Genomic DNA, 27156 nt, shown 5'->3' with positions numbered 1-27156 from the left:
CCCCCTGTAGCTCTTTGCCTTCTAGCCCGCCAGCTGGGAGTCCCCAGCTCCCTGCCCCAAGACAGCATTCACCTCCACGCCTGGAAATTCTTTCCTTCTCAATGCCTTTCTCAGTCCTACACTCAAGGGGCCCTGCCTGCCTGCATTGGGAAAATCCCCTGGAGAAGGAAATGACAACCCACTCCAGTATTCTTGCCTGGGAAATCCCATGGACAGAGGAGCCTGGAGCGCTACGGTCCAGGGGGTTGCAAAAGAGTCAGACACGACTGAGCAACTAAGCAACAACATGAGAACATTCACTGGGAGGAATCTCTTGTGAATGACCCCAAAACAGCTGGGGAATTTGTTGACCCAGATTCTAGCAAAATATGAATCTTGACTGAGTTTCTCATAATAGTTTAAAAAAAAAAAAAAGATTGTTGGGAGCTCCCTGGTGACCTAGTGGTTAGGATTTAGTGCTTTCACTGTGTAACCGGGGTTCAAATCCTGGTCAGGGAACTGAGATCCCACAAGTTGTGCAGCTTGGCCCACAAAAAAGGGATCATTAAGTTTTTTAATGTAATGGTAATAGGAATGCCAAAGAATTGATGCTTTTGAACTGTGATGTTGGAGAAGACTCTTGAGAGTCCCTTGGACAGCAAGGAGATCCAACCAGTTCATCCTAAAGGAAGTCAGTCCTGAATATTCATTGGAAGGACTGAGGCTGAAACTCCAATACTTTGGCCACCTGATGCGAAGAACTGACTCATTTGAAAAGACCATGATGCTGGGAAAGATTGAAGGAAGGAGGAGAAGGGGACAACAGAGGATGAGATGGTTGGATGGCATCACCGACTCAATGGACATGAGTTTGGGTAAACTCCGGGAGTTGGTGATGGACAGGGAGGCCTGGCGTGCTGCAGTCCATGGGGTCACAAAGAGTCAGACACAACTGAGCAACTGAACTGAACTGAATAGTAAGGTAGTTATGTTTGAAAGGGGGTGGAAAGGAGTCCCTCTCTTGCATCAATACATGTGGAAAACATACAAATAAAATTATAGAATAACCAGGACTGGTCTCAAAGAAATCCAATAAGAGTGGAGGGGATAGAAATGAAACAAGATTGGTCAAATGCCCACAAATGGTCAACTGAGTGATGATGGTACGTGGGTCCCATTACAATATCCTTTCCTTTCGTGTCTATTTGAACATTTCTATAAAAATACTTTGTTTTAATGCAGTAGAGGAACTTACCACTTAAAAGAATATGTGGCAACAAATTGTTGCATAAAACAAAGGCAACTTTTGGAATGTAAAAGATAATTCTCACTAAATTTCTATAGATTATACAGTTTCTATGCCTCCCTTGTGATTAGGCTGGTAAAGAATCTGCCTGTAATGTGGGAGACCTGGGTTCGACCTCTGGGTTGGGAAGATCCTCTGGAGAAGGGAAAGGCTACCCACTCCAGGATTCTGGCCTGGATAATTCTATGGGCTGTATAGTCCATGGGGTCACAAAGAATCGGACACAACTGAGTGACTTTCACTCACTCACTATAGTTTCTATAGACTATATAGAGTAGATTTCTACAGAACTGGGTTAACAAAAACAAATATTTTGGATAAATTTTTTTTAGAAACAGGTTTCCAACAACACTTGGCAGAGCCTCTGGGTCAGCTTTCCAGGAGTGGTCAAATGACCTGCTGGCTACCCTGCCCTCCAGGAAGCCCACCTGTGATGCCAGAGAGGCAGGTGTTTCGGGCAGGCGGTGCCTTCTTGTTACAGGACCAGGTAGCGATGCTGATGTCGTACAAGGTAGAAAAATTCAAATGCGTGACTTCCATCGTGAACTCAGAGCCGTTCTTTGAGGAGCAGCCCTCCACTGTTGTTGTATTTTTCCAGTATCCATGGCTGACCTCCAGCTCAAAGCCTGTGTTGTAGCCTAAAGGGCAGGCCCACCTAAGGACCAAGGTGGCCTTCTTGGGGACTGCTCCACACTCGAAGGAGGCTACCGGCTCAGGGTCTGCAAGGCAAGCACAGCACATCATGAGATTCTTGGACGTTTGCCTTTGCCAACACTTAAACCTGGGATGCCTGGCCCGTTGAGGATGAGGAGACAGCAGTGGGGAAAGGCAGAAGAGGCGGAGGCTGACCTTGAATCAGGCCTTACTGAACTTTGTGACCTTGGGTCAGCCCCAGCTGCAGGACTATCTGAGCATTAAATGAAATGGTGGCCGTCGGGCTCCAGGCTGGGAGAGCACAAGGGCCCATGAGACATAGCTACCTTACGCTGGGAGTGGCAGCAATTTCTCCACCTGCATCTCCTCATCTGGGCACCCTCTTGACCATCGTTCTGGAACAGGCAGGGTTAATACTGTCCCATTTTGCAGCTGAATCAACTGAGACTTAGATTAAGTAATTTGCTCAAATCACATGGCTGGCCAGTGGCAAAGCCAAAACTGATCTTGGGTTTTCTAAATCCAAGTCCAGGGTGTTTTCTACGTACACAACAGGCTGAATAATCAATGGTAAATGGCACCCGTTTCTTCATCTTTAATATGAGCTGTTATTTGTCTCTACCCATTTGAAGGGCTTCCCTGGTGGCTCCGCGGTAAAGAATCTGCCTGCAACGCAGGAGACCCAGGTTCAGTCCCAGGGCCAGGAAGATACCCCGGAGGAGGACACGCCACCTGCTCCAGTACTCTTGCCAAGAGAATCCCATGGACAGAGGAGCCTGGCGGGCTGCAGTCCACGGGGTCTCAGACTCAGACACGACCGACTCAACTAAGCAGCAGCAGCAGGATTTTATTAAGCGTCCACAGAAAGCTGACATAAATGGAAAACTCTTTCAGATCCCAGGGGTGCCTCCAAAAATAAATAAATGGAAAACTCTGTGTTAATATACTGGCGGTGGGGATATTATCATGGCTTGACCATTGCAGTGTTTTAAAGCAGAAAAAGTTTTAAAGAGTCACCCAAGCACAGCGCCCACATTCTCCACCCGAGGCCTGGAAGGACCACCTGCCCGCTACAGTCCCCCTCCCACAGACCTGTCCACCCACCCCCCGACTCATAAATGCTCACAGATATCTTTCTCTTGCTACAGGGAACCGTGACTGCAGCTAAGATAAATATTAGCAATGGAAGCCACCCACACGCCAAAGATCAGAATCTAGACCCGGTGAACAGAGTCTGAGTTAACACAGGGGGCTCAGAGCTGCCAGCATCTCATGCCACTCCACGTGAAAGGTCAGAGGTCCTCGAGGTCCCAGCCGCCACACTACCAGGGAGGCTGATATGCTGGGATCCCTGCCCCACTTCCAGATCAGCCTGAACACACCTGAAGGGTTTAGTCTAAGGAAGAAAGGAAGCAAGTGCAAAGCGGGTAGGGGATAAGATGGCCCACAGGTCCAGAGGGATAAAGGTCCCACCATCAGAACTGTGAGCAGAAGGACTCACAGCCGTTCACCAAACATCCCGCCACTCACTCTCTGAAAGCTCCTTCGGTTAAACACAGGGCTCTTTTCTTTAAACAATCACACTTTTTGCATTGAGAGATAAGGATCAAGAAAAGTGAAGACGCTGAGCATCCCTTTTAACTATATCCTTTCTGTCTTCTTCAGGGTAAAAGCCAAACTACTGAGCTGCAAGGCCTGACATCAGCTGTGCCCTGGCCCCTCACCCCGTGGGCCTCACCTCCTCCACCTCCCCCTCTTGCTGCCGTGGCTCCACCTCTGCCATCCTGACCTCCTGCTCTTCCTCCAACACAGCAAGCACACTCCAGGCCCAGGACCTCCGCACTGGGGCTGCCCGTCTCTCCCACCCACGCGACTGGCTTCACTTCCTGCAAGTCTTTGCTCAGAAGTCACCTTTTCGACAAAGCCTTCCCCAAGATAAACATCGCATTTCTCCTATCCTTTTTACTTCTCTTTCCTCAGCAGTAATCATCACCTAATAACCTACGTTTCTCGCTTATTAGGTCTTCTGCCACCAGAATGAAAGTTTCAGAAAGGCAGGGACTCATCTGTGACCTTTGACAGTACCTGACACACAGTCAATGCTCAGGACATATCTGCTGAATGAATGAACGACGAGGGCAGCAAGACAGCACTAATGAGATGATAGGGTGCTCACACACCACACAGAAGCTAACCAACTCGAGGGGCTTCCCTGGTGGGCCACTGCAGCGGGGTGAAGGTTCTACCCCTGGTTGGAAAACTAAGATGCCATGGTGGTCGGCAAAAAAATCTAATCAACTAGAGTTTATTGCAAGGACCTATGTGCAAGGTCAGCATGATACAAGAAGGAATCCAAGAGGCCCCTGAGACTACTTACCTGTACAGAATGACTGCCTGCCGGGTGCAGATGACTTAACATCCCCCACCTGCGTGAAGATCTCTACGGTGTAGGAGGAACCAGGGATTAACTTGGTGACCGTAGCATGGGTAACGCCGATGCCTGTGACTATTGGCGTGGCGTTGCTGGAGCTTCCATCCTGCCCAATAAGAAGGCAGTAGGTGTAGTTTGAAGAGGCTTTATCAACATTCTGCCAATTTAAGGTTGCTGCTGTGGTATTGGTCGTTATCTCAATGCTGGACACCTTGTTGGGCCCTTAAGTTTTAGGGGAAAAAAAAAAGGATGGATTAACTTGAGCCATTTTATTGACTGCATCTACAAATAGCCTGGAAATTTTTTTCTTTTTTTTTTTCATTAAATTTAAAATAAAAATAGACTGGTCCTTTGGGTAAAAAATAAATAAAGCTAATACTTGCTGGGATCAAAAAGGAGGAGGCTTCCCCAAAAAGACATTTAGAAAATAATTATACAGATTAAATCTCAAAAGAACTGAAGCTTTTCAGACTTCTTTTAATACTTTATCTGAAATCTATTTTCAAGATGTAATTTCCCACTTGTTTTTAAAATATGATTAATGAAACAAAAATATACAAAAAAGACATTATCAGCTTCCATCTCTACCATATATTTAGGTCAAATATTAGCACAGCATGCCCCTCACTGGTACATGCAAAACTGCTTCCTTTGGGCAGCATCTTCCATGCCAACATGACCAGGTGACCCCTCCTCCAGTCTGTATTCCCAAGGAATGAATGAATAGTGATGCTTCCCCTGCTTATGGGATGCCTTTCTGCTTCGGAAGACAATTACAAGTTCACATGACTCAGCACCAGTGCCGCCAGGGCAGGTTGGGCTGAGCCCAACGTCTTCAGCTTACTTGGTTTCACATTGTACCTGGAGCCCAGAAACATAAGGGCCTCTTGCCTCATCACTGAACCTGTGCTTATTTCCCCTCCTCCAGGTGAAAGGCTGGGAAAATGCTTCCTCAGGAGGGTGTCCTAAAACACTCACGTGTGTACTGTAGAGTGGAGCTGGCCACCCCCTGGACCAAGTTCATCTTGGGGGTGACTGTGATCGTATATAAGGTGCCCGGGGTCAGGCTGTGGAAAGTGATCCCTGTGTGAGAACTGTTTTTCAAGTCAGAGCTGTGTTCAGACCGTACTTCTACGCTGTAGGTGTACCCAGTAGCACTGTCTGTGTTCCGCCACTCCAGCTGCATGTCGGTTGTGGTGACGTTAACAACACGGATGTCAAACACTGCACTGGGGTCTGGGCAGAGCAAAGGAAGAAAAAGGGAAGTCTGTCAATGACCATCGTAATGTCCAGCTTTATTCTAAAGTATCTGCCAGTGAACTTGCTCTTCTGTCATCAAATGAGTTCACAAAGGGCAGACTCTTAACACTTAGGCGAGCAACCGTTTCTTTCAAGAATCTTGGCTCTTCTGCAACACCGATGAATTTACCAACCTATCCTATCAGTTCTCTGGCCTTTTGCTTTTGTCATAGAGACATCCCCTTGTTTGGGGGTGGTTGGGAGGGGGTCTTCTAGAGTGGAAACCATGCTCAGTTTTTCTTAATCTGAGTGCTAGTGACCAGATGGGTTCGGTTTGTAAAGATGCATCAAATTATGCACTTAGGATGTGTGTGTGTTTCAGTGTATGTATTATATCTCAGCAAAGTTTTTTAAAAATCACTCCCTCGGAAGAAAACATCTTTCTATAACATAGGCAGGCATACTGAAGAGAAAAACTGGAATGGAGAGCTGACACTGCGTGGGGTCACTTGAGGCTGGAGTGCGGAAGGGGGAGAAGCCGCGGGGCCAAATCCTCACAGCGGGGAGTCAGAAGCGAACCTACCCAGAGTGCTCTGGGCTCTGCACTCACCGTCTCACCTCTACACACTGAACCAGCCGCAATATAATTGCACAGAATCTTTTTTTTTTTTAAGATTTTCTTTTTACAAGGACCATCTTTAAAGTCTTTATTGAATTTTGTGGTAGTAAAATAGTAAGGGTGCAATAGTTAGCATCTGAACCATTTGTAAGCGTACAAGTCAGCAGCATTAAACCCACTCACAGTGTGGTAACAGCATCATCACTGTCTAAACACAAAACGTTTCATGATGCCCGACACCAACTCTGTTCCCATGAAATAAGCACTTCTCATTCCTCCCTTCTCCCCACTCTTCTATCTTCTGTCTCTATGAATGTGCCAATTCTAAGCACCTCACATAAGTGGATTTACGTGGTAGTTCTTCTACGTCGGGCTTTTTTCACCTAGCATAATGCTTTCAAGGTTTATTCCCACTGTAGCATGTCTTGGCACATCATTCCTGGGTGGCTAAATAACATTCTATTGTGGGGCTTCCCTGGTGGCTCAATGGTAAAGAATCCACCTGCAATGCAGGAGACGCGGGTTCAATCCCTCGGACAGGAAGCTACCCTGCAGGAGGAAAGGGCAACCCACTCTAGGATTCTTGCCTGCAGAATCCCATGGACAGAGGAGGCTGGTGGACTACAGTCCACGGGGCTCACAAAAGAGTCAGGCACAACTTAGCAACTAAATAACAACAACTATTCTATTATATGGATATAACATATTCCATCTGCTGATGGACACTTGGCTGCCTCCACCTTTTAGCTGTTGTGAACCATGCTACTATGAATGTTGATGTAGAGAAATATGTTCAAGTCCCTGATTTCAATTCTTTTAGAAGTATGTATACATGTAAGAGTGGAATTGCTGGGTCATCCAGTACTTGCTTCCCTTTTTCAAAATCACCTTTAATGCTGTTACATTGATTCTCCCCCAGTAACAGCTCTTGATTTCCGTTCATGGGGACAATTATAGGCAATAGTACAAGAGATGCCTTCTCGTAATGAAGTCCTAAATTACTTCTGCAGTTGCTCCATATCGAAGTGCAGTCCACACCGTGGTTAAGACCTCAGTCTTCAGCGTCAGACAGAGGCCAGTTCACTCCTTCGTCACCCTGAGTCAGTTACTTAAATTCACAGACTCCCCGTTTCCTACTCTATAAAATAGAGACAATAATAGTACCTACCTCATAGAATTGCGTTCAAAATGTTTAAATACAAAGGCTGAGAGCCCAGCACTTTGTAGACCCCCACTACATAATGTTATTATTGGATTAAACCCTGGGAATTGGCAAGTCACACAACATCAAAGAGACCCAAATTGTGATCCCCTTACCATTAGCTACATTCTCAAAAAGAGAGAAAAAATATATACATTGATACTATAACCTGATCTCAAAAGTCTAATCTGAAAATCAGACTTGAAAAGGAATTATGCACTCCATCTGAGGCGTGCGTTTTAGCAGTTCCCTTATTTTGGAAGCAGATCTTCCAAATAACCATCAATGCTTAATCCAACCAACAGAGTTGAGAAAACCCACACAAGGAGAATCTCAAGAGCCCAACTGACTTCACACATGGCTCAAGGAATCAGTCCCATTTCTTTCCTCTTTCCTTCTGTAGAAAGGATTTCAAGTCCCCTTCAAACAAAGATCAAGGATACTGGATGTTCTCCAAGCTTTCCCAAAAAATTTCATTTCAAACTTCAAAGGTAACAATAATGAACAATGAATTGGTTTCATGAAATACTTTCATCAACATCAATCAGCCTCATAAAACTAACAAGCCCATTGCATCACAATATTGTTCGTAAAAGACTGTAATGATCTACCTGTCCAACAACAGGCAAATGGTCAAGCAATTTATAATCCATCCAGACCAGCAGTCTGGACCCCTTTACCTTCTGAAAAAATATTGAGGCTCTCAGAGAATTTTTATTTATTTAGGTTATATTTATGTGTGCTGTAACAGAACCTTTTTAATGAGGAAATGCTTAAAATGTAAGAATACAAATCATACATCCCCTGAGCCAAGAGAAGGATGATACCATCCCGTGTCACACTGCATCCGGAAAACTCCACTGTACACTTATCATGAGAGAATGAGAGTGAAAAAGCCACATAGGACTCTAGTAGTATTGTGATAATACTACTACCTCACAGACCCCCTTAAAAGAGTCTAGGGGACCACCCCAGAGGTCCCCGGACCACACTTTGAGAGCCACTGATCTAACCAAGGGTCAGCAAACTTTTTCTATATGGACCACAGAACAAATATCCCAGGCTTTGCAGGCCATGTATTCTCCGCGGCAACTATTTGTTTCTAGCATGAAAGAAGTCAGAGACTTTATATAAAGAAATGAGCATGGCTTCATGCTCATGACTTCCCTGGTAGCTTAGATGGTAAAGCATCTGTCTACAATGCGGGAGGCCTGGGTTCCATCCCTGTGTCGGGAAGATCCCCTGGAGGAGGAAATGGCACCCCACTCCAGTACTATTGCCTGGAAAATCCCATGGACAGAGGAGCCTGGTAGGCTACAGTCCATGGGGTCGCAAAGAGTCGGACATGACTGAGAGACTTCACTATATTAAAAAAAAAAAAAAAAAAAAAAACAGGCAGTGAGCCAGATTTGACCTGTGGACCATTATTGTCTGCTGACTCCTGATTTGGACAATGGAATGTCAGGCAGATATTAAAATTAATCTGCAGGAATATTTATGCTGATAGAGAAGAAGAATCATAATAAACTTGAATAGAAAAAAAAGCAGATTTTAAAAAAACACATGTAGAAGATTTTAATACTTGTTAAAATATACATGCACACATACATACATACACCTTTATATATCTTAACATTCTAGAAGAGCAGTCCACAACCTTTTTCGTACCATGGACTGGTTTCATGGAAGACATTTTTCCACAGACAGGGGTGGTTTCCATAGAGGGGTGGTTTGGGGATGATTTTCATAAAGAGCACACAACGTACACCCCTTGCATGCACAGTTCACAGGAGGGTTCACGTTCCTATGAGAATCTAATGCCATGGCCGATCTGACAGGAGGTGGAGTTCAGGCAGTAAATGCGAGCGATGGGGAGTGACTCCTTCATCCACCACTCACCTCCTGCTGTGCAGCCTGGTTCCTAACAGGCCACAGATCAGTACCAGTCTGTGGCCCGGGGGATGGGGACCCCTGTTCTAAAACATCATGCATCAAAAGCTATTAGTGATTATTTCTAGCTGTTAGTTTGCAGGTGATTTTTCTTTTTTGCTTATCTGTATTTTAGATAACAAATATGCATTGCTGTCATTAACCATTTTTTAAAAGGTCTTTCTTAGATAATTGAAAGAAGAGCAATGTTTGGAAATGTTGACATGTAAGGTTTATACTGATTTCCCTTGAGAAATGTAACTAATTCACAGAAAATACAGCCTATTTGCTTACCAGTTGTAGTGGAAAGTGTTTGGGAATCCCCTTTAGTCCCATTTGGTCCTTGTGGATATATGTCAAAATGATACATGGTTCCAGGGTATAAGTCACCAATGACAACACTTTGATTGGTGGTGGTGATGATTCGAGGTTTTCCAGCTTCATGAGGTATGATATGTATCTCAAAGGAATGAGCGTCATTGCTGTTCCATGCTAAGCCAATTTCCCTTGTGCTGACACTTGTCACTCTAAAGTCAGAAACTGGACTGGGAGCTGTGTGCAGAAAGCAAATGACTAGATTAAGAATCTATTTCTCCAGAAGACAAGGGTGACTGAATCTCACAAAATATTTACACAGAGATTAAATGTACACTTGGTAACACCTGACCTCTCTTTTCCTCTTCTTTTTATCATCATCTACAACATAAGCCCCTTAGGAACTCATGGTTCTAACCATCAAGAGAACAATTGGCCACAGGAGTTCAGACACCAGTTAAGTTGTACAAAGTCATTCAAAGGAAATGAGAAGAGGCGTGAATTCCCGAGGGTTCAGGGCTCAGACTGTGGAGTGGGACCTTGACCACTGCCAGCAGTTTTATCTTGCATACAACACTTAGCTGCCCAGAGTCTTTTTTTAACGATGTACAGCAGAAGGTGCTGTTGACTCCCAAAATTCATCCCCCTCCATTTTCTTTAAACATACACTCCCAGATTTTTAGCAATGTACATGACTCTTGGTGGAGAAGGCAATGGCGACCCACTCCAGTACTCTTGCCTGGAAAATCCCATGGGTGGAGGAGCCTGATAGGCTGCAGCCCATGGGGTCACTGAGAGTCGGACACGACTGAGCGACTTCATTTCACTCTTCACTTTCATGCATTGGAGAAGGACATGGCAACCCGCTCCAATGTTCTTGCCTGGAGAATCCCAGGGACGGGGGAGCCTGGTGGGCTGCCGTCTGTGGGGTCGTACGGAGTCAGACACGACTGAAGCGACTTAGCAGCAGCAGCAGCACAAGACTCTTGGAGATTTTAAAAACTACATTTCCCAGCCTCCCTTGAAACTAGCCATGTGACTAAGTTTTGGCCAATGGGATGTGAGTATAAGAACAATATGGCTCCTAAGAAGCAACCTTAAAGGGGGAGCACTATTTTCTATCCTTTGTCCTCCTTGTAGCTGAACTGTGGGTGTGATCCCTGGACTCAGGCCTCCTGGCTCTAGAACCAACAATGTGGCAGTGGCTGCAGCCTCGTGATGCCCAGCAAGCAACTGCACACATTCTAAGAGCCAACAACTACAGCCTGGAACTGACTGACACCGCTGGGGACTCCCTGGGTGGGGAGCTCTGCACCCTTAGACTGGGAGTCATTTCTGGGTCCCAGCCTAGACCCTGCACCTCACGTGTTATGAGCTGAATTATGTCCCCTCAAAATTCTTATATTAAAGTCCCAACCCACAGTACCTCAGAATCTGACTCTACTGGAGATAAGGTTTTTAAAGAAGTGTTTAAAGTAAAATGAGGCCATTAAGGTAGGTCCTAAATCACAACAATTAGTATCCTTATAAGACGAAATTGGAAGGGACTATATTCAATATCCTGTGATAAACCATAATGGAAAAGAATATAGACATGTTTAACTCAGTCACTTTGCTCAACAGCAGAAATACAACATGGTAAATCAACAGTGTTTCAATAAAATAAAATAAAGAGGTGATTGGGACACAGGCATGCACAGACCAAAGGACAGTCATGTGAAGACACAGGGAGAAGCTGGCCATTACAAAACCAAGAAGGCAGATCTCGGAAGAAACCAACCCTGAATCACTTGATCTCAGACTATTTGCCTCCAGACTGTGAGAGAGCAGATTTCTGCTGCTAAAGCCTCCCAATCTGTGGGGCTTGTTACGGCAGCCCTAGCAAATTAACACATCAGCCCTTCCAATGATTCTATAAACTCTCAATTCCCAAGATTAGATCCTTCTCAGCCTCAAATAGCTCATAGTCTCTCAGCCACAAAAAGGAATGAATCTGAGTCAGCTGTAGTGCTGTGAGGGAACCTAGGGCCTGTTAAATAGGCTGAAGTGAAGTCAGAAAAGCAAGGATCATACATTAACACATGTATATGGACTCTAGAGAAACGGCACTGATGAACCCAGTAGAAATGGGCTTGTGCGCACAGTGGGGGAGGTCAGGCTGGGACAGACTGAGAAAGTAGCGTTGACATATATATACTATCAGGTGTAAAACAGTTAGCGGGGAACCGTTATATGACACAGGGGGCCCAGCCAGCCTCGCACTCAGGGATGGCCTAGAAGGGTGCGATGAGGGGAGGAGAGGGAGGCTCAAGAGGTAAGGGATATATATATATATAGAGAGAGAGAGAGAACTACGACCGACTCTTGTCGTCGTACGGCAGAAACCAACGCAACACTGGAAAGCAATTTTCCACAAGTTAAAATAAAAAACAAAAACTGCAGTGAGCTCACAGTTCCTGTTTCTTGCTCTGAGCCGTAGCTAAGACTCTACCATCCCATCCTTAGTCCCGGGCTTAGCACTGGGCTTCTTTTACAGTGAGAGAGAAACAAACTCCTGTCTCGGATACTTGGGGAGTTTGTTACTCACAGTGAACCTAATCTTAACAGAGAGATTAAATATTTTTTTTAAAAAAAGTAGAAGGTGAAAAAAAAGGAAGCAGATTTCATTTACTCCAAAGACCCAGTCAGAAGACATTTGTAAGAATGCCTAAGGTGCCTTGCAGGAAGCATCAGACACTCGAATAAAGCATTCTGATGGGATGAGCCCTGGGTCCAGAGCCAGGCACCCCTGGATTCAAGTCCCTGCCCTGCCGCTTGCCAGCTCTCTGGTCTTAGGCAAATTCTTCAGCCATGTTGGGCCGTAGGTTTTTCATCTGTAAAACAGGGATCCTGTTTGGGGAAGAATGGATACATATATAGGTATGGCTGAGTCCCTTCGCTGTTCACCCGAAACAATCAGAGCATTGTTAATCAGCTATGCTGCTCAGTCGCTTCAGTCGTGTCCGACTCTGTGCGACCCCATAAGACGCCTGCCCACCAGGCTCTCCCGTCCCTGGGATTCTCCAGGCAAGAACACTGGAGTGGGTTGCCATTTCCAATCAGCTATACCCCAATACAAAATAAAAAGTTAAAAAATAAAATAAAATTAAAAAAAAAAACAGGGATCCTAACAGCTACCATGAAGACCCCTGTGATACATGCAAAGCTCCTGGCGCAATATGACACCAATACCACTGTGTAATATTAATACACTAATTATTATATTACTGGCAAACCATTATTGTTTTAATTATTGGCCCTTCTTTGGAACAAAAAGGTTTTTATTGCTGCCAATCACCTTATCTTTAAGAGAGACTCGAATGAGAAGGAAAAAAAAAAAAAGAGAGATAGCTGCTTCCAGCTTCATTATTTTGTCAACATTCAAAGGACAAAGGCATGTGAATATCCAGGTTCTTTTCATGTCCACATACCAATTTGCTCCCCGTCTCCACCTTGCTAGGATGGTTGCCACCAGCACAGACTGGGGCTGAGAGAGCCCGGCTATCTGATCCCACCTCAGACACTTACAAGATGTGATACCTGCCCACAGCATCTCTCTCAGCCTGGAATTCCTCATCCACAAAATGAGGCCAATGCCAACCACGTCACAGGTGTGTGAACATTAAAGGAAAACATGTCACACGATGCTGGGCATGTGGGCAGGGTCAGTCAACAGTCACCACTATAGGATTGAAAATCTTGAAGGTGCTAAGAGTCCCTGGGGACCCACACGCTGAACTGTGCATTCCTCGAAAAAAGAACGGGGTTTGTCTCGTATCCGGGCTGGGCACACGGCCGGCAGGAAGAAAGGTTAGCAAAGCCATGAGTGGACTCACGGGTGTAAACTTGGATGAAGCCCGGCGTGCCCTCGGAACCGTCATCAAGGAAAGGAAACACCGTGATGTTGTACAAGGTGCCTGAGCTGAGTGCAGTGATGACGGCGTAAGTCTCATTGACTGTGAGATTGAAGGAATCCGTCTCGCCCACAACTTGTATCTTGTAGGTATAGACTGAAGATGACTCATTATCATTGATCTTCCAGGTCATTGTCAAGCTGGTGGCACTGATGTTCACAAATGTGATGTCAAAAACCTGACTGGGATCTGTGAAGACACAAGAGGGGTTCACCACCACCAGGATGGCCAAGTCAGAGAGAGAGACAGGGAGAGAGATGCTGTCATCAAAGCATCTCATCCAAGAAACACTCTCGGCAATTCTTCTTCCTGTTCTACACCATGTAACACAGCAGACCCAAGTGTAGACAGGGTCCCAGCAAAAGTCAGACAGCATCTTCAGTGAAGAAACAGCCTGGCTAATTGCAACTGCGTAGCTGATTTACCCTTCATTCTCCCTGTTAAGTTGACTAATCCTAGAGCTGCAATAGATGCCTCAGACCACAACACGGACTCTATACATGCCCGTCTAAGTGCTGGGTGACCCCGAAAGGTCTCAGGCATATATCCATCCAAGAATTAACACTATCTACATGATCAAGTAAAGATCACAGACTTTTGCACGAGGCAGGTCTGGGTTCCAAGGTGAGCTCTGTTGAAGAGCCTGGTAGATCTTAGGAAAATCACTGAGCTCAGTTTCCTCATCTATTAAAAAAATCAAGATAACAGCCCTAACTCCAGGAAAGAAAACACAGGAGCGCTAGTCATTCATCCCTTGTCCGCCCCACCCTCCCAATTCACCCTCTGTGCTTCTCCCGCCTGCTCTGTGTCCCTGCAATGCTGACCCCCACACACTGCATCACTGGGGCACTCTGCTGGGCGAGCTGGAGCCAGGTTCCCCCAGTGAGTGAAACAGGCAGGCTAGTGGGGGCTGGAGGAGAAAGCCATTGGAGCCTTCTCCTGACCACGTCCTGTTCCAGGTCACCAGGTCCAGCGTGGTCCAGCCTGCCAGTTTCCTGCAAGCTACTCGGTGTTCTGACCTTGGTCCTCCAGCCTCCACCCTCCTCCCTCTGTTCTACGGATCTATGACAGTCTTCCAGAATAGATATATTTGGAGGAGAGGGGGTGTATGTTTGCTTGTTTTAGTTTTTATTGGAATATATTTGATCTATAACGTGTTAGTGTCTGCTGTGCAGCAGAGAGACTGCCATGCAAAACAGATATATTTTTTGATAAGATAACCCAAATCGGTCTGTATCGCCTGCAAGCAAGCCCCCGAAGGCTACAAGGCTACAGCATTCGTTTCTGAACCCACTGAGCATGGCTGTGTGCTTTTCCATGTATTTTACCTCGACTCCCCTTCTGTTCTGAAATTTTCTGAGCCTGGGAACCATGCATTTCTTTATGCCCGCGTTAGCACTAATCCAAAAAGTCTCCAATTCTGTTCAATTTACAGAGTAAGAATGCTGACAGGTTCTAGGTAAAAGGCAGCAGTGTGCATGTCAGCAAGTGACCCAGGAAGGCCAGTATGCCTTTCAAGTTTAGGTCAAAAAGAAGACTCATTTTCTCCTCTCAGGGGGAAAATACTTAACCAACATTGACAAAATGAATATCAACTTTCAAGAGAAAAACCTTGTGCCAGTGTGCCTCCCTGGCCAGTAGGCAGAGCTATAAAAGAAAGAGCAAGGGAGGCCCTCGCATCCGCACATACGCTGTGATGGGGTCAAGGAAAGAAGAGCCTCAGCCATAGAGCTCAGAAGAAACTCACTGGATCTGCTCTGTCCAAAATCTCTTCCAGAAAATTCCCTCTAACCACAAACTGACTTATGAAGCAAGAGATAACTCAGGACCAGAAGCACAGGAGACAGACTTTGCGCTAGGAAACTCTGGCTGAAGCCATTTCACAAAACTCCACATACTTGTTTTGAACTCTGTAGCCTGGGGCTGTCCTTCGGCACCGTTAACAGCTCGGGGATAGACCGTGGCCTTGTACTGTGTGTCAGGCTTTAACCTGAGAAGCAAGACTTCCACGGTGTTCTGGGCCAGAGAAGGGTCAGAGGACGGGCCTGCACGTTCCAGTCGGTATTTGGACCCAGGGGCCACGGGACCCCCAGGCAAGCTGTCTGTGTTGCCGGCATCTATTTGAAACACAAAAGGCGAAGACGTGACCTGAGACGGAAGTGCATCCTGCCTGCTTTCGGTGCCGCTGCCCTCCCCAGCGAAGGATGCCACATCAGACAGGGCCCACAGCTGGCCTTCTGCGAGCACCTGTTCCCTTTCCCCCCCAGAGAGAGATCCGTGCTCCTGAAGGAGCCTGGTAGTTTTAAGCAATGGATTAGGGGTGTGTATATTGACTGATTCATTGATTGTGTGACACACGTGAGATCTTAAACGATCAGGAACTGAACCCACGCTCCCCAGCACTGCAAAGTGGCTTCTTAACCACTGACCTGCCGGGGGAGTCCCAGGAGCCTCATTTGTGGCAGGTATTTTGCACTGTATTTTTAGCACAGGTGTGTTAAGTCACTCAGTTACGTCTTTGTGACCCTGTGGACTGTGGCCCGCCAGGCTCCTCTGTCTGTGGGATTCTCCGGGCAAGAATGGATGGCCATTTCCTTTTCCAAGGGATCTGCAAGACTCAGGGATTGAACCCGGGTCTTCTCCTGCACTGCAGGTAGACTCTATCATCTGAGCCACCAGGTAAGACGAGGTAGCGCCACAGAGACACGTGCTTTTCTCTCCAAAGCAGCTACTTGCATCACCCCCCAACTTCTTCCAAGAACCCATCTTCCACCCAGCTCCAAACATGGATTTCCAGGGACAACCCCATGATTCCCACTGGGCTAAGCCGAGCCCCACTCAAGGCATTCTTTCTCTGGACCAGATCCCTGCGGAGAGAGGGTAAAAGGCAGAACTGCTGGACCAGGGGGAAGGCCAGTTAAAAGAAGCAGGAAGAGAGACCAGAGGCACCTCATCTCTTCCTTCAAGGCCTTGTGGGTCAGAAGCCCACCTCTGTGACTCACCCGAGCCATTTTCTGTCGACAGGGGGCTTCCCTGTGTCTCATTTGATCCTAAAGGATACAGGGTGACCGTGTACTGACTCCCCAGCCTCAGGTCAGAAATATTGACCATTAAATTTCCAGTCGACTCCTGGCTTCCTTCAAGGAGCATCCGGCAGCTGTCCGTGACGTTATCGCTCTTCCAGGCAAGAGCCACGCGCGTCACACCCACGAAGGCGGCGTGCAGATCCATTACTGGACGGGGTTCTATTTGAAAAGCACACAGTGGGCACTGATGGAACGAGATGCCTGCAGTCACCCTTCATTATGAATGACTGGGGGCACCGATGATTCAGTGGGGCCCCTCAGATACTTCCTGTATGTCAGAGTCCAGGGTAATTCTATCGCTTCACAGTGGGGAGAAAACTTACCATTATGCAGGAAAAAGCAGAAAAGGATGAACCTTAAAGCCATAACTTTTTAGGATAGGAACTATTCTCCAAGACAGTCCACTTCTACAGTGATCTGACACTCTTTTAAATTGCCCTTTTAAACAGCAGCTTTTAATATTTGTTTTAGGTATCAGGAAGAAGCATCCAGAAAAGTGACCATCTGCTACAGCTAAAGGTCTCAATTCCAGATAATACGAATATGTCAGAGTACTGAGACACTCATCCCTGTATTCCAACCCCAAGGGGAATTTTCTGAAGACTTCCAATCTATACTATCCCCCTACCATCCTGTCTGTCTTGTGACCGAAACAAAACCACTTTGGCCAAGATGACATCCACATCCTTCAGTCTTGAGATGAGAGCACGGAAATTCAGAATGGCAGGGTGACTTGCTCAAGAACAACCAGCATACTTGGAGCATCGGGGAACTAGAACCCAAAGCTCTAGCTTTAAGCATGGGGTCGCAAAGAGTCAGACGTGACTTAACAACAACTAGACAATAACCGCAGCAACAGCACTGCGGACGAAGCCACAACCCTACTTGAGGAGGCTCAACCCAAAGGCACTGGCGTGGATGCCCGTCAGGCCCCATCCACCTCCAAGGCGTGCTGATCCCTTCTACAACTTTATTCTTCATGTCAAACGATATCTGAGGCCAAGATTTCTGAACTGGGTCATGCAGGTGTCTTTTTTAAAGAAATGGAATGTGAATAAACCAGCCAGCTCAGTGATCTGGGTGACTGCTATGGACACCGCTGTACCACGGTGCTCTGGAATCAGGCTCCTGGGATCCCACCACGTGGTGCTCAATGACCCCAGGAGCGCAGAAGAAACTTAGCTTCTCAGTATTACAGATTCCTCCTCTGTAGCCCTCAGGGTTACTGTGAGGGCACTCTGATGTATTAGGGGCAGCTAAGCACATTGAAAAAACTCACTGGAAAAGACCCTGATGCTGGGAAAGATTGAAGGCAAGAGGGGAAGGGGATGACAGGGGATGGGATGGTTGGATGGCATCACCGACTCAATGGACATGAGTTTGAGCAAGCACTAGGCGTTGGTGATGGACAGGGAGGCCTGACATGCTGCAGTCCATGGGGTCGCAAAGAGTCGGACACGACTAAGTGACTGAACTGAACTGAAGCATGTAGTACATGTTCAATAAATAGCAGCTGATAAACACAGCCTTGGCCTCGGGGGCCTTAAGCTGGAGTGAGGAGCCTCAGCCCCTGAGCTGGGTGCTTCGGGTCACTTGGTCACCTCCCGGTTCCTATAGTCACCAATTCTATGTCACCTTGTCCCATTACCAACTCTAAATTCTGCTTTCTTCTTCCTCCTCCGTTCTCTTCCATCTCCTCTCTGCCCTGTCCTTCTTTTCCTGCCTCTCTCACAATACGGTGAAGCTTTCCTGCAGGTTTTGTTGTCTCTAAAACTGTGCTCTGAGGACCTCTGCATCCCTGTAGCTCCTCTTTCTCCAGTTCTTTGCAATTTCTGGTCACCTGGACAACGTTTTATTTAAAGAAATGATTTCCTGGCTTGGAAAAAAGCCATGTTCAAAACCACTGGTCTAGCACTGGCTGGCTTTGTGTGCAGAAGGTGCTGTGCCAGGGGGCTACTTCAAGCCCCAGGCTTGAGAGGTCAGCTTCCCGAGGCTTCCACCAGCCAATGACATCACCGCCCCTCCAGATCAGAAAAGTGACACAGGACCTCTTTTTCTTTAAAAAAAAAAAAAAAAAGGCATCTCAAATCTTTTTTATGTTTTTGGTTCTTTTCAGCTTAAAAAAAAAAAAGCTGTTATTTGCAGTTATAACAGGTGGTTCAGAGTACTGATACCTAAGCTAAATAAAAATCTAAGCTTAATCCAAAGTCACTGGGCTCTTATTGCATTTGAAGCACATACTCCTCTATAAAGTATCCAAACTTACATGCCCAACAGAAGCTTCTGGGAATATAAACACAGCATCAACTTTCCTGGGAAGCTTAAAAGAAGCCTAGTAGTTACTGACAGCATCAAGACACATTTCTAACAAGGTCCCTGTTCCCAAGTCTTAGCAGAAAAGTAAGTATTCACCAATAATAACAAAATATTTTTTTTAAAACCAAACAGTTGGAAGCAGTTAAAATATCCCAAAACACACAGGACCTTAGTATTAAATGATCCTGCCACCTGAACTCCTGGGCGTGAACCACACAGAATTTTTCCTCATCTTCCACAGTCAACAAAAATCAATCTCTTTCCAACAGGCAACTTGAAATGGGCAAGGCTCTAGGGTACAGGATGAGAAGGACAGGTAATGATCAGCCCTGGGAGCCACTCATCTTACCTACTGTGGTATCTCCTGAAGTCCCGTTGCTTCCTAGACCTGAATCCGTGCTGTTATCACCTGTCTGATTTGCAAAGCTCATCTGCAGATTCTCAGTCGTACTCTTTATGCCACCCATGGAATTAGAAGCAGTTGTGTTGTTTGTCCAAGTTGAGGTCACACTGGTTGGACTGATGGTAACTGCTTTCGTAGGACTGGATTCTATTTTAATATTGTTTGCAAAAAAAGGACAGAAAAAAATTATTTTTCAAAAAGAAATGTAAGAGTAAAGGCTGTTCTGTATGTCTACTTTCCAGAAGTGAGTTTTGCAACTACAAAATTTCATTTCTCTTTATTTGCCTCCTGGACTTCCCTCCAACAAAATACACTTAGATTTCCATGTATTTAGATAGATAGATATATATACATATATGTATATAATACATACATATGTGTCAGTGAGACAGAAGTCTACAAAATAAAAATAAAAATAAGCATGGACCTAGATATTCACACTGAAGGAAGAAAGTCAGACAGAGGAGAAATACTGTATGACACCCCTTGTGTGTGGAAGCTACAAAACAGAAAGAGATCCACAGACTTGGAGAACACACTTATGGTTGGCAGGGAAAGGAATGGGGAGAAGGGATAGTTGGGGAGTTTAGGGTGCACACATACACAGGATGTATTTAAAAGGAATAACCACCAAGGACCCACTGTATAGCACGGGGAACTCTGTTCAATGTTAAGTGGTGGCGTGGATGCGAGGGGAGTTTGGGGGAGAACAGATACATGGCTGAGTCTCTTTGCTGTTCACCTGAAATTGTCACAACATTGTTTGTTAATCAAACATATACCCCAATACAAAATAAAAAGGTTTTTTTTTAAGATAAAAATAATAGAGTCTGGCCTTGTTGGCTACAACTTAAACATGGAGTTAAATCTGTACAGAAGCTGACCTGAGATGCTAAATGCATCCATCTCCGACTTTCAGAAAATGCTGCTTATGGAGAGGTGTATACACTACATGGTCCCCAGGACCCTGCCAAGGGGCCGTGCACACATTCTCCCATGTATGCTGCATGATGACATCATGAAGGAGGCTACGGCACCATTTTAAGAAGGAAAAAACTGTGTTAAGACCTAAACTTTGTGTGTGTGATAGCCTTTTTCCCAAACTCAGATCTTAGGAGGAAGCTCCACAGCTCTCTGGCATAAAGATGGCATAGGGCAGACGAGCATAAAGAAGAAAGGATTGGCCTTGGAATCCAAGCTTGGATGTAAGGACCTGCTCTGCCCCGTGGCTGTGTGACCTGGAAGTAGCCCCTGAAAACATCTCAGTCTCGCTTTCCTCTGCGGACAGCTCAAGAATGTTATATTTAAACGTAAAGGATTATTATTAAGACACCACGACACTGTAAACACCGTCACTGGATTTGGACATTCAAAAGTCAGGGCTCAGAGTCCAATCCTGCTAGTCACTGGCATCTGATTTTACTCAGAGTAAAATTCACTGCTCTGAACGTCACTTCTGTCAAACCGCAGGTGTATGGGATCTTAACACAATGGAAGCCATGATGGTTACTAACAGGAATTAAAACTTCAAGATGGGTGTATCCTAATTACAGCCTAGATGGAGGAGCAACAACTCGAAACAGAAGCATAAACACAAGCACTAAGGCCCTTCTCAAGGACCCAGGGCTAGATCCGAGGAGAATAAAGGGGTTACAGGCAACACCATCTCTGCATGGATGTGCCCTTCAAACAACAGCACGGGGGTGTGCCCCATCGGGAGCCAGGGAGACGCAAACATCGCCCAAACGAAGAAGAAGGGCAGGAGAGGAAACAAGAGAAAGGGACCAGGCACAGAAAAATCTAGCGGCCCTCACTTCAATAAATTGCAGGTTAGGAAGCCCCTCCAGCCGTGAAGCTCCTCTTTATAACGTAACCGCTCACAGCGTCAGAGTAGCGTTTTGGCGGGTTATCATTGGGATGCCATTTGCAGTCAGTGATGATGATGGCAAGGAGGAGAATGATAAAACAACGGCCTCGGTTACAGTGCGGAGGCGGCAGGAACAGCCGCAGTCCTATTCTGGGTGCTGGCCGGGTCCCAAGGACCACGCCACAGAGCTGTGCACACATTGTCCCAAGTGTGCGTCATAACAATCACGAAGGAGGCCACAGCACCATTAAGAAGGAAAAGAAATGAGCTAAGACCTAAATTCTGATTCACACAAGGATTCTGGGAAGATTTTAGAAAAGCAAGTTCTTTTTTTTTTTTTTTAGCCAAGTCACATGGCATATGGAACCTTAGGTTCCTGGACCAGGAATCAAACTTGTGCCCTCTACAGTGGAAGTGTGGAGTCCTAACCACTGGACCGCTGGGGAATTCCTGAAAAGCAAGTTCTGAACTTTCAATTGTTCAGCAAACAAAGTACATCTTAAAATATCTTTTAAAAATATGTGTGTGTATGTATGTATTTTTGGTGATAAAGATGAAGAATCTGAGGTCTAAGAGGACCAGTGAGGGACTTACCCAGTGGTCCAATGGTCAAGACTCCAGGCTCCCACGGCAGGAGCCAAAGGTTTGATTCCTGGCTGGAAGGGCCAGGGGCTTCCCTGGTGCTTTAGTGGTGAAGATTCCACCTGCGGAGATGCCGGTTCGATTCCTAGGTTCCCTTCAAGCCCAATCAACCTCAATAAATTACTTAGTATTTCTTTTAGGGACTTCCCTGGTGGGTGGCTCAGACAGTAAAAGCATCTGCCTACAATGCAGGAAACCCAGGTTCGATCCCCAGGTCAGGAAGATCCCCTGGAGAAGGCAATGGTAACCCACTCCAGTACTCTTGCCTGGAGAATCCCACGGACGGAGGAGCCTGGTAGGCTACAGTCCAAGGAGTCGCAAAGAGTCGGACACGACTGAGCGACTTCACTTTCACTTTCTTGGGGAACTAAGATCCCACAAGCTGTGTGGTGAGGGAAAAACATAAATCAATAAACTAAGAGGAAAACTAGCCCTGGGTCACACAGTGACAGATCCAGGAAGCAAAGCTGGGACTCTGATTTTCAGTTTGGGCTCTTAACCACTACGCCATTGGAGTGCTGCTCAGAGAGCAGACAGAAAGACACGTGTTAAAACAGCTCCCAGGGGAGCCAGGCTATGAGGCCAAGAATAGGGAGCAAAGAGATATAAGTAGTTGCGTTTTACTATTAAAGCCTAGATGAAGTGATCTTGAATACAGTGCACATATGAAGATACTGGCATTCTCCAAAACCCACAACCTACCCCAAAGGTCTTGCTCATGTGTTTGCACTTTGGGGCACCAGGTACATTTTAGGAATCAGGGAACAAAAATGGACTGGAATGGATGAAATTTAACTCAGATGACCATTATACCTACTACTGTGGGCAAGAATCTCTTAGAAGAAATGAAATAGGCATCACAGTCAACAATGAGTCCGAAATGCAGTACTTGGATGCAGTCTCAAAAATGACAGAATGATCTCTCTTCATTTCCAAGGCAAACCGTTCAATATCACAGTAATCCAAGTCTATGCCCCAACCAGTAATGCTAAAGAAGCTGAAGTTGAATGGTTCAATGAAGACCTACAAGACTTTCCAGAACTAACATTCAAAAAAAGGTGTCTTTTTCATTATAGGGGACTGGAATGCAAAAGTAGGAAGTCAAGAGATACCTGGAGTAACAGGCAAATTTGGCCTTGGAGTACAAAATGAAACAGGGCAAAGGCTAACAGAGCTTTGCCAAGAGAACGCACTGGTCATAGCAAACACCCTCTTCCAAAAACACAAGAGAACTCTCTACACATGGACATCACCAGATGGTCAATACCGAAATCAGAGTGAATATATTCTTTGCAGCCAAAGATGGAAAAGCTCTATACAGTCAGCAAACATAAGACCAGGAATTGACTATGGCTCAGATCATGAGCTCTTTATTGCTAAATTGAGACTTAAATTGAAGAAAGTAGGGAAAACCACTAGACCATTCAAGTATGACCCAAATCAAATCCCTTATGATGATACAGTGGAAGTGACAAATAGATTTAAGGGATTAGATCTGATAGACAGAGTCCCTGAAGAACTTTGGATGGAGGTTTGTGACACCATACAGGAGGCAGCCAAGAAAAAGAAATGCAAAAAGGCGAAATGGTTGTCTGAGGAGGCCTTACAAATAGCTGAGAAAAGAAGAGAAGCTAAAGGCAAGGGAGAAAGGGAAAGATATACCCATTTGAATGCAGAGTTCCAAAGAATAGCAGTGAGAGGTAAGAAAGCTTTCCTCAGTGATCAATGCAAAGAAATAGAGGAAAACATTACAATGGGAAAGACTAGAGATCTCTTCAAGAAAATTAGAGATACCAAGGGAACGTTTCATGCAAAGATGGGCTCGATAAAGGACAGAAATGGTATGGACAGAAACAGAAGATATTAAGAAGAGGTGGCAAGAATACATGGAAGAACTGTACAAAAAAGATCTTCACAACCCAGATAATCATGATGGTGTGATCACTCACCTAGAGCCAGACATCCTGGAATGTGAAGTCAAGTGGGCCTTAGAAAGCATCACGACGAACAAAGCTAGAGGAGGTGATGGAATTCCAGTTGAGCTATTTCAAATCCTAAAAGATGATGTTGTGAAAGTGCTGCACTCAATATGCCAGCAAATTTGGAAAACTCAGCAGTGGCCACAGGACTGGAAAAGGTCAGTTTTCATTCTAATCCCAAAAAAGGCAATGCCAAAGAATGCTCAAACTACTGCACAATTGCACTCATCTCACACGCTAGTAAAATAGTGCTTAAAATTCTCCCAGCCAGGCTTCAGCAGCACGTGAACCGTGAACCGTGAACTTCCAGATGTTCAAGCTGGTTTTAGAAAAGGCAGAGGAACCAGAAATCAAATTGCCAACATCCACTAGATCATTGAAAAAGCACAAGAGTTCCAGAAAAACATCTACTTCTGCTTTATTGACTACGCCAAACCCTTTGACTATGTGGATCACAATTGTGGAAAATTCTTAAAGAGATAGGAATACTAGACCACCTTACCTGCCTCCTGAGAAATTTAAATGCAGGTCAAGAAACAACAGTTAGAAATGGACATAGAACAACAGATCAGTTCCAAACTGGGAAAGGAACAGGTCAAGGCTGTATATTGTCACCCTGCTTATTTAACTTATATGCAGAGTACATGATGAGAAATGCCAGCCTGGAAGAAACACAAGCTAGAACCAAGATTGCTGGGAGAAATATCAATAACTTCAGATACGCAGATGACACCACCCTTATGGCAAAAAGTGAAAAAGAATTAAAGAGCCTCTTGATGAAAGTGAAAGAGGAAAATGAAAAAGCTGGCTTAAAACTCAACATTCAGAAAACTAAGATCATGACATCCGGTCCGATCACTTCATGGCCAGTAGATGGGGAAACAGTGGAAACAGTGACAGACTTTATTTTCTTGGGCCCCAAAATCACTGAAGAAGGTGTCTGCAGCCATGAAATTAAAAGACGCTTACTCCTTAGAAGGAAAGTTATGACTAACCTAGACAGCATATTAAAAAGCAGAGATATTACTTTGCCAATCAAGGTCCGTATAGTCAAAGCTATGGTTTTTCCAGTAGTCATGTATGGATGTGGGAGTTGGACTATAAAGAAAGCTGAGCACCAAAGAATTGATGCTTTTGAACTGTGGTGCTGGAGAAGACTCGTGAGAGTCCCTTGGACTGCAAGGAGATCCAACCAATCCATCCTAAAGGAAATCAGTCCTGAATATTCATTAGAAGGACTGATGCTGAGGCTGAAACTGCAATACTTTGGCCACCTGATGTGAAGAACTGACTCATTAGAAAAGACCCTGATGCTGGGAAAGATTGAAGGCAGGAGGAGAAGAGGATGAGATGGTTGGATGGCATCACCAACTCAATGGACATGAGTTTGAGCCAGCTCTAGGAGTTGGTGACGGACAGGGAAACGTGGCGTGCTATAACCCATGGGATCACAAAGAGACACAACTGAGCGACGGAACTGACTGGAGCCATTTTAAAGGGTGAAAAGATAGTGCATACCAGGATCCAGGGGTGAAAATGTCCTACTGTCTGCTGGAGTGGACTGGCCATTCAAACCCATTACAGTTGTTGTTACAAGCTTTTCTGGGGCTGCGGTCCATGGACTCTTACTGGCTGTAGATGAGAATGTAGTCACATTGCAGCCGGTGCCTAGAACATAGGAAAGAAAAACAAAATGCAAGCTAATAAAACGGCACCTCCCCCCACCACCACATACAGGCCGTACAACAGACTTTTAACTATAATTTTTTAAATGTATCACAGTTCTTTCATCTCCCCTCCCCCACCTTACAATATGGCCTCTACACACAGATATCTTCTTTTGCACCAGTGATTCGAGCCTGTGCAAGGAACCTACCAGCTTATTTACCAAACTGATTAACAAGGAAGAGAAAGCAATTAGAGAACTCTTCCTATTGTTTGCACAGGCTTTACATAATTACTGTTATTAAGTGAGATTCTCTTTATTAGAAGGTTTCAGCAAGGATGCCCCCTTTGTATGACACTGTAAGACTATTCTAAGAATTTTCTCTTTATGGTTCACAGGCTGAGATTTTACCAACTGGGGGGGAAAAAAAAGTAGTCCTCGAATTTTGATGACAGACAAAAGCCACCGATTTTTATTTTTCAAAGAGGTACATTAAAAAATTACTAAATATTGTTCATTTTATTTCTTATAGAAGTGAATAATGATCAAAAAATTGGTGAGGACATAACCCCAGAGTAAATAGTGCTTTCAACTGCATATATTAAGTTCCATTAAAAATTTCCTATAGCAACCCCATTTTTCTCATTTTACTATAGACCAGGGAGGACTTCAATGGACCAGGAACTAATTAGCAACTGAGACTCAACCCTCCACATGGAAGCACAATATACAGGAGGCTACATCTGGTTTTCCAAAGATTATATACAAAACCTGTACATCATTTAAAAAATCATGGGGTGATTCAGCAACACAAGAAAATACTTACAAGGTAACTGCATGAAATAAAGATACATCATACTGCATTATGAAAACTAAGTTGTCTGTTAAAAAAAAATCACCCACAAATGTAGGCTAGAAAAAAAAAATCACAGAAAAAAAATTTGTATTTATCAGGGTTGCACAGCTGATCAAATTTTTTCTTTCATTTGCTGTTTCCACCCTCACCCCACTTCCAAAGAAATACTGGAACTAAGCGAGTTTTAGCAAATTAGCATGTTCTGCGATTTTTCACTGTCCTGTTAATATTGATGCGTCCATTAGGGGGCAGTAGCGAACAACACAAGAGCAGAGTGGGCCGTGGTACTTACAGTCACCTGCGCACAGGATCTGTAACAGAAAAAGAAAACGGAAGTCAGTAGATTCCTCCAGCCTGGGCAAACTGCAAATCAGAAATAAAGCAGATGAAAATTTAATGACTGGGGTGGGGTGTTAAGAAATGCATTAAGCAAAGGCCTGCCAGCCAGGGTTACGGTGTGAGGCCATTGAACGTGGGAATTCAGGGTAAGCGCCAGCCATCTGCAAACAACGGATGAACTCAATTATAGGGAGACCAAACGGCTGTTGGCTACCCTGCGTTTCTTCCCCTGGAAACACCCAATAAGAGCAACTCCCCAGGTCCGCGCTCCTTCCCGTCATTACACTGTACTTTGAGGCAAAAGGACACCGCAACAGGAGTTGAGATTCTTTGGACCAAAAGAAAGAAGGCAGGGCCATCCCCACCCCCATCGCCT

The 27156-nt window shown here is 45.2% G+C and overlaps 1 protein-coding gene across 1 annotated transcript in view; it reads right to left on the bottom strand.

The window, feature by feature from the left end:
• Positions 1 to 26908, bottom strand: part of PTPRJ (protein tyrosine phosphatase receptor type J) — a 48189-nt gene extending 21281 nt beyond the window's left edge. Inside the window, exons 1-9 of the mRNA XM_040259281.1 lie at positions 25438 to 26908; positions 19378 to 19578; positions 16629 to 16871; positions 15525 to 15743; positions 13549 to 13815; positions 9653 to 9910; positions 5349 to 5606; positions 4317 to 4592; positions 1714 to 2004 (exon numbers count right to left, since the gene is read on the bottom strand). Of these exons, the coding sequence (XP_040115215.1) occupies positions 1714 to 2004; positions 4317 to 4592; positions 5349 to 5606; positions 9653 to 9910; positions 13549 to 13815; positions 15525 to 15743; positions 16629 to 16871; positions 19378 to 19578; positions 25438 to 25498 (2074 nt within the window). The 5' untranslated portion in view covers positions 25499 to 26908. The remainder of the gene's footprint in view (positions 1 to 1713; positions 2005 to 4316; positions 4593 to 5348; positions 5607 to 9652; positions 9911 to 13548; positions 13816 to 15524; positions 15744 to 16628; positions 16872 to 19377; positions 19579 to 25437) is intronic.
• Between the last annotated feature and the right edge of the window lie 248 nt (positions 26909 to 27156).

This window comes from Oryx dammah, unplaced genomic scaffold (genome assembly GCF_014754425.2).
Source record: "Oryx dammah isolate SB20612 unplaced genomic scaffold, SCBI_Odam_1.1 HiC_scaffold_17, whole genome shotgun sequence".
Taxonomy (NCBI): domain Eukaryota; kingdom Metazoa; phylum Chordata; class Mammalia; order Artiodactyla; family Bovidae; genus Oryx; species Oryx dammah.
The sequence above is the reverse complement of the archived record's forward strand: the minus strand, read 5'-3'. Positions and strand labels throughout refer to the sequence as shown.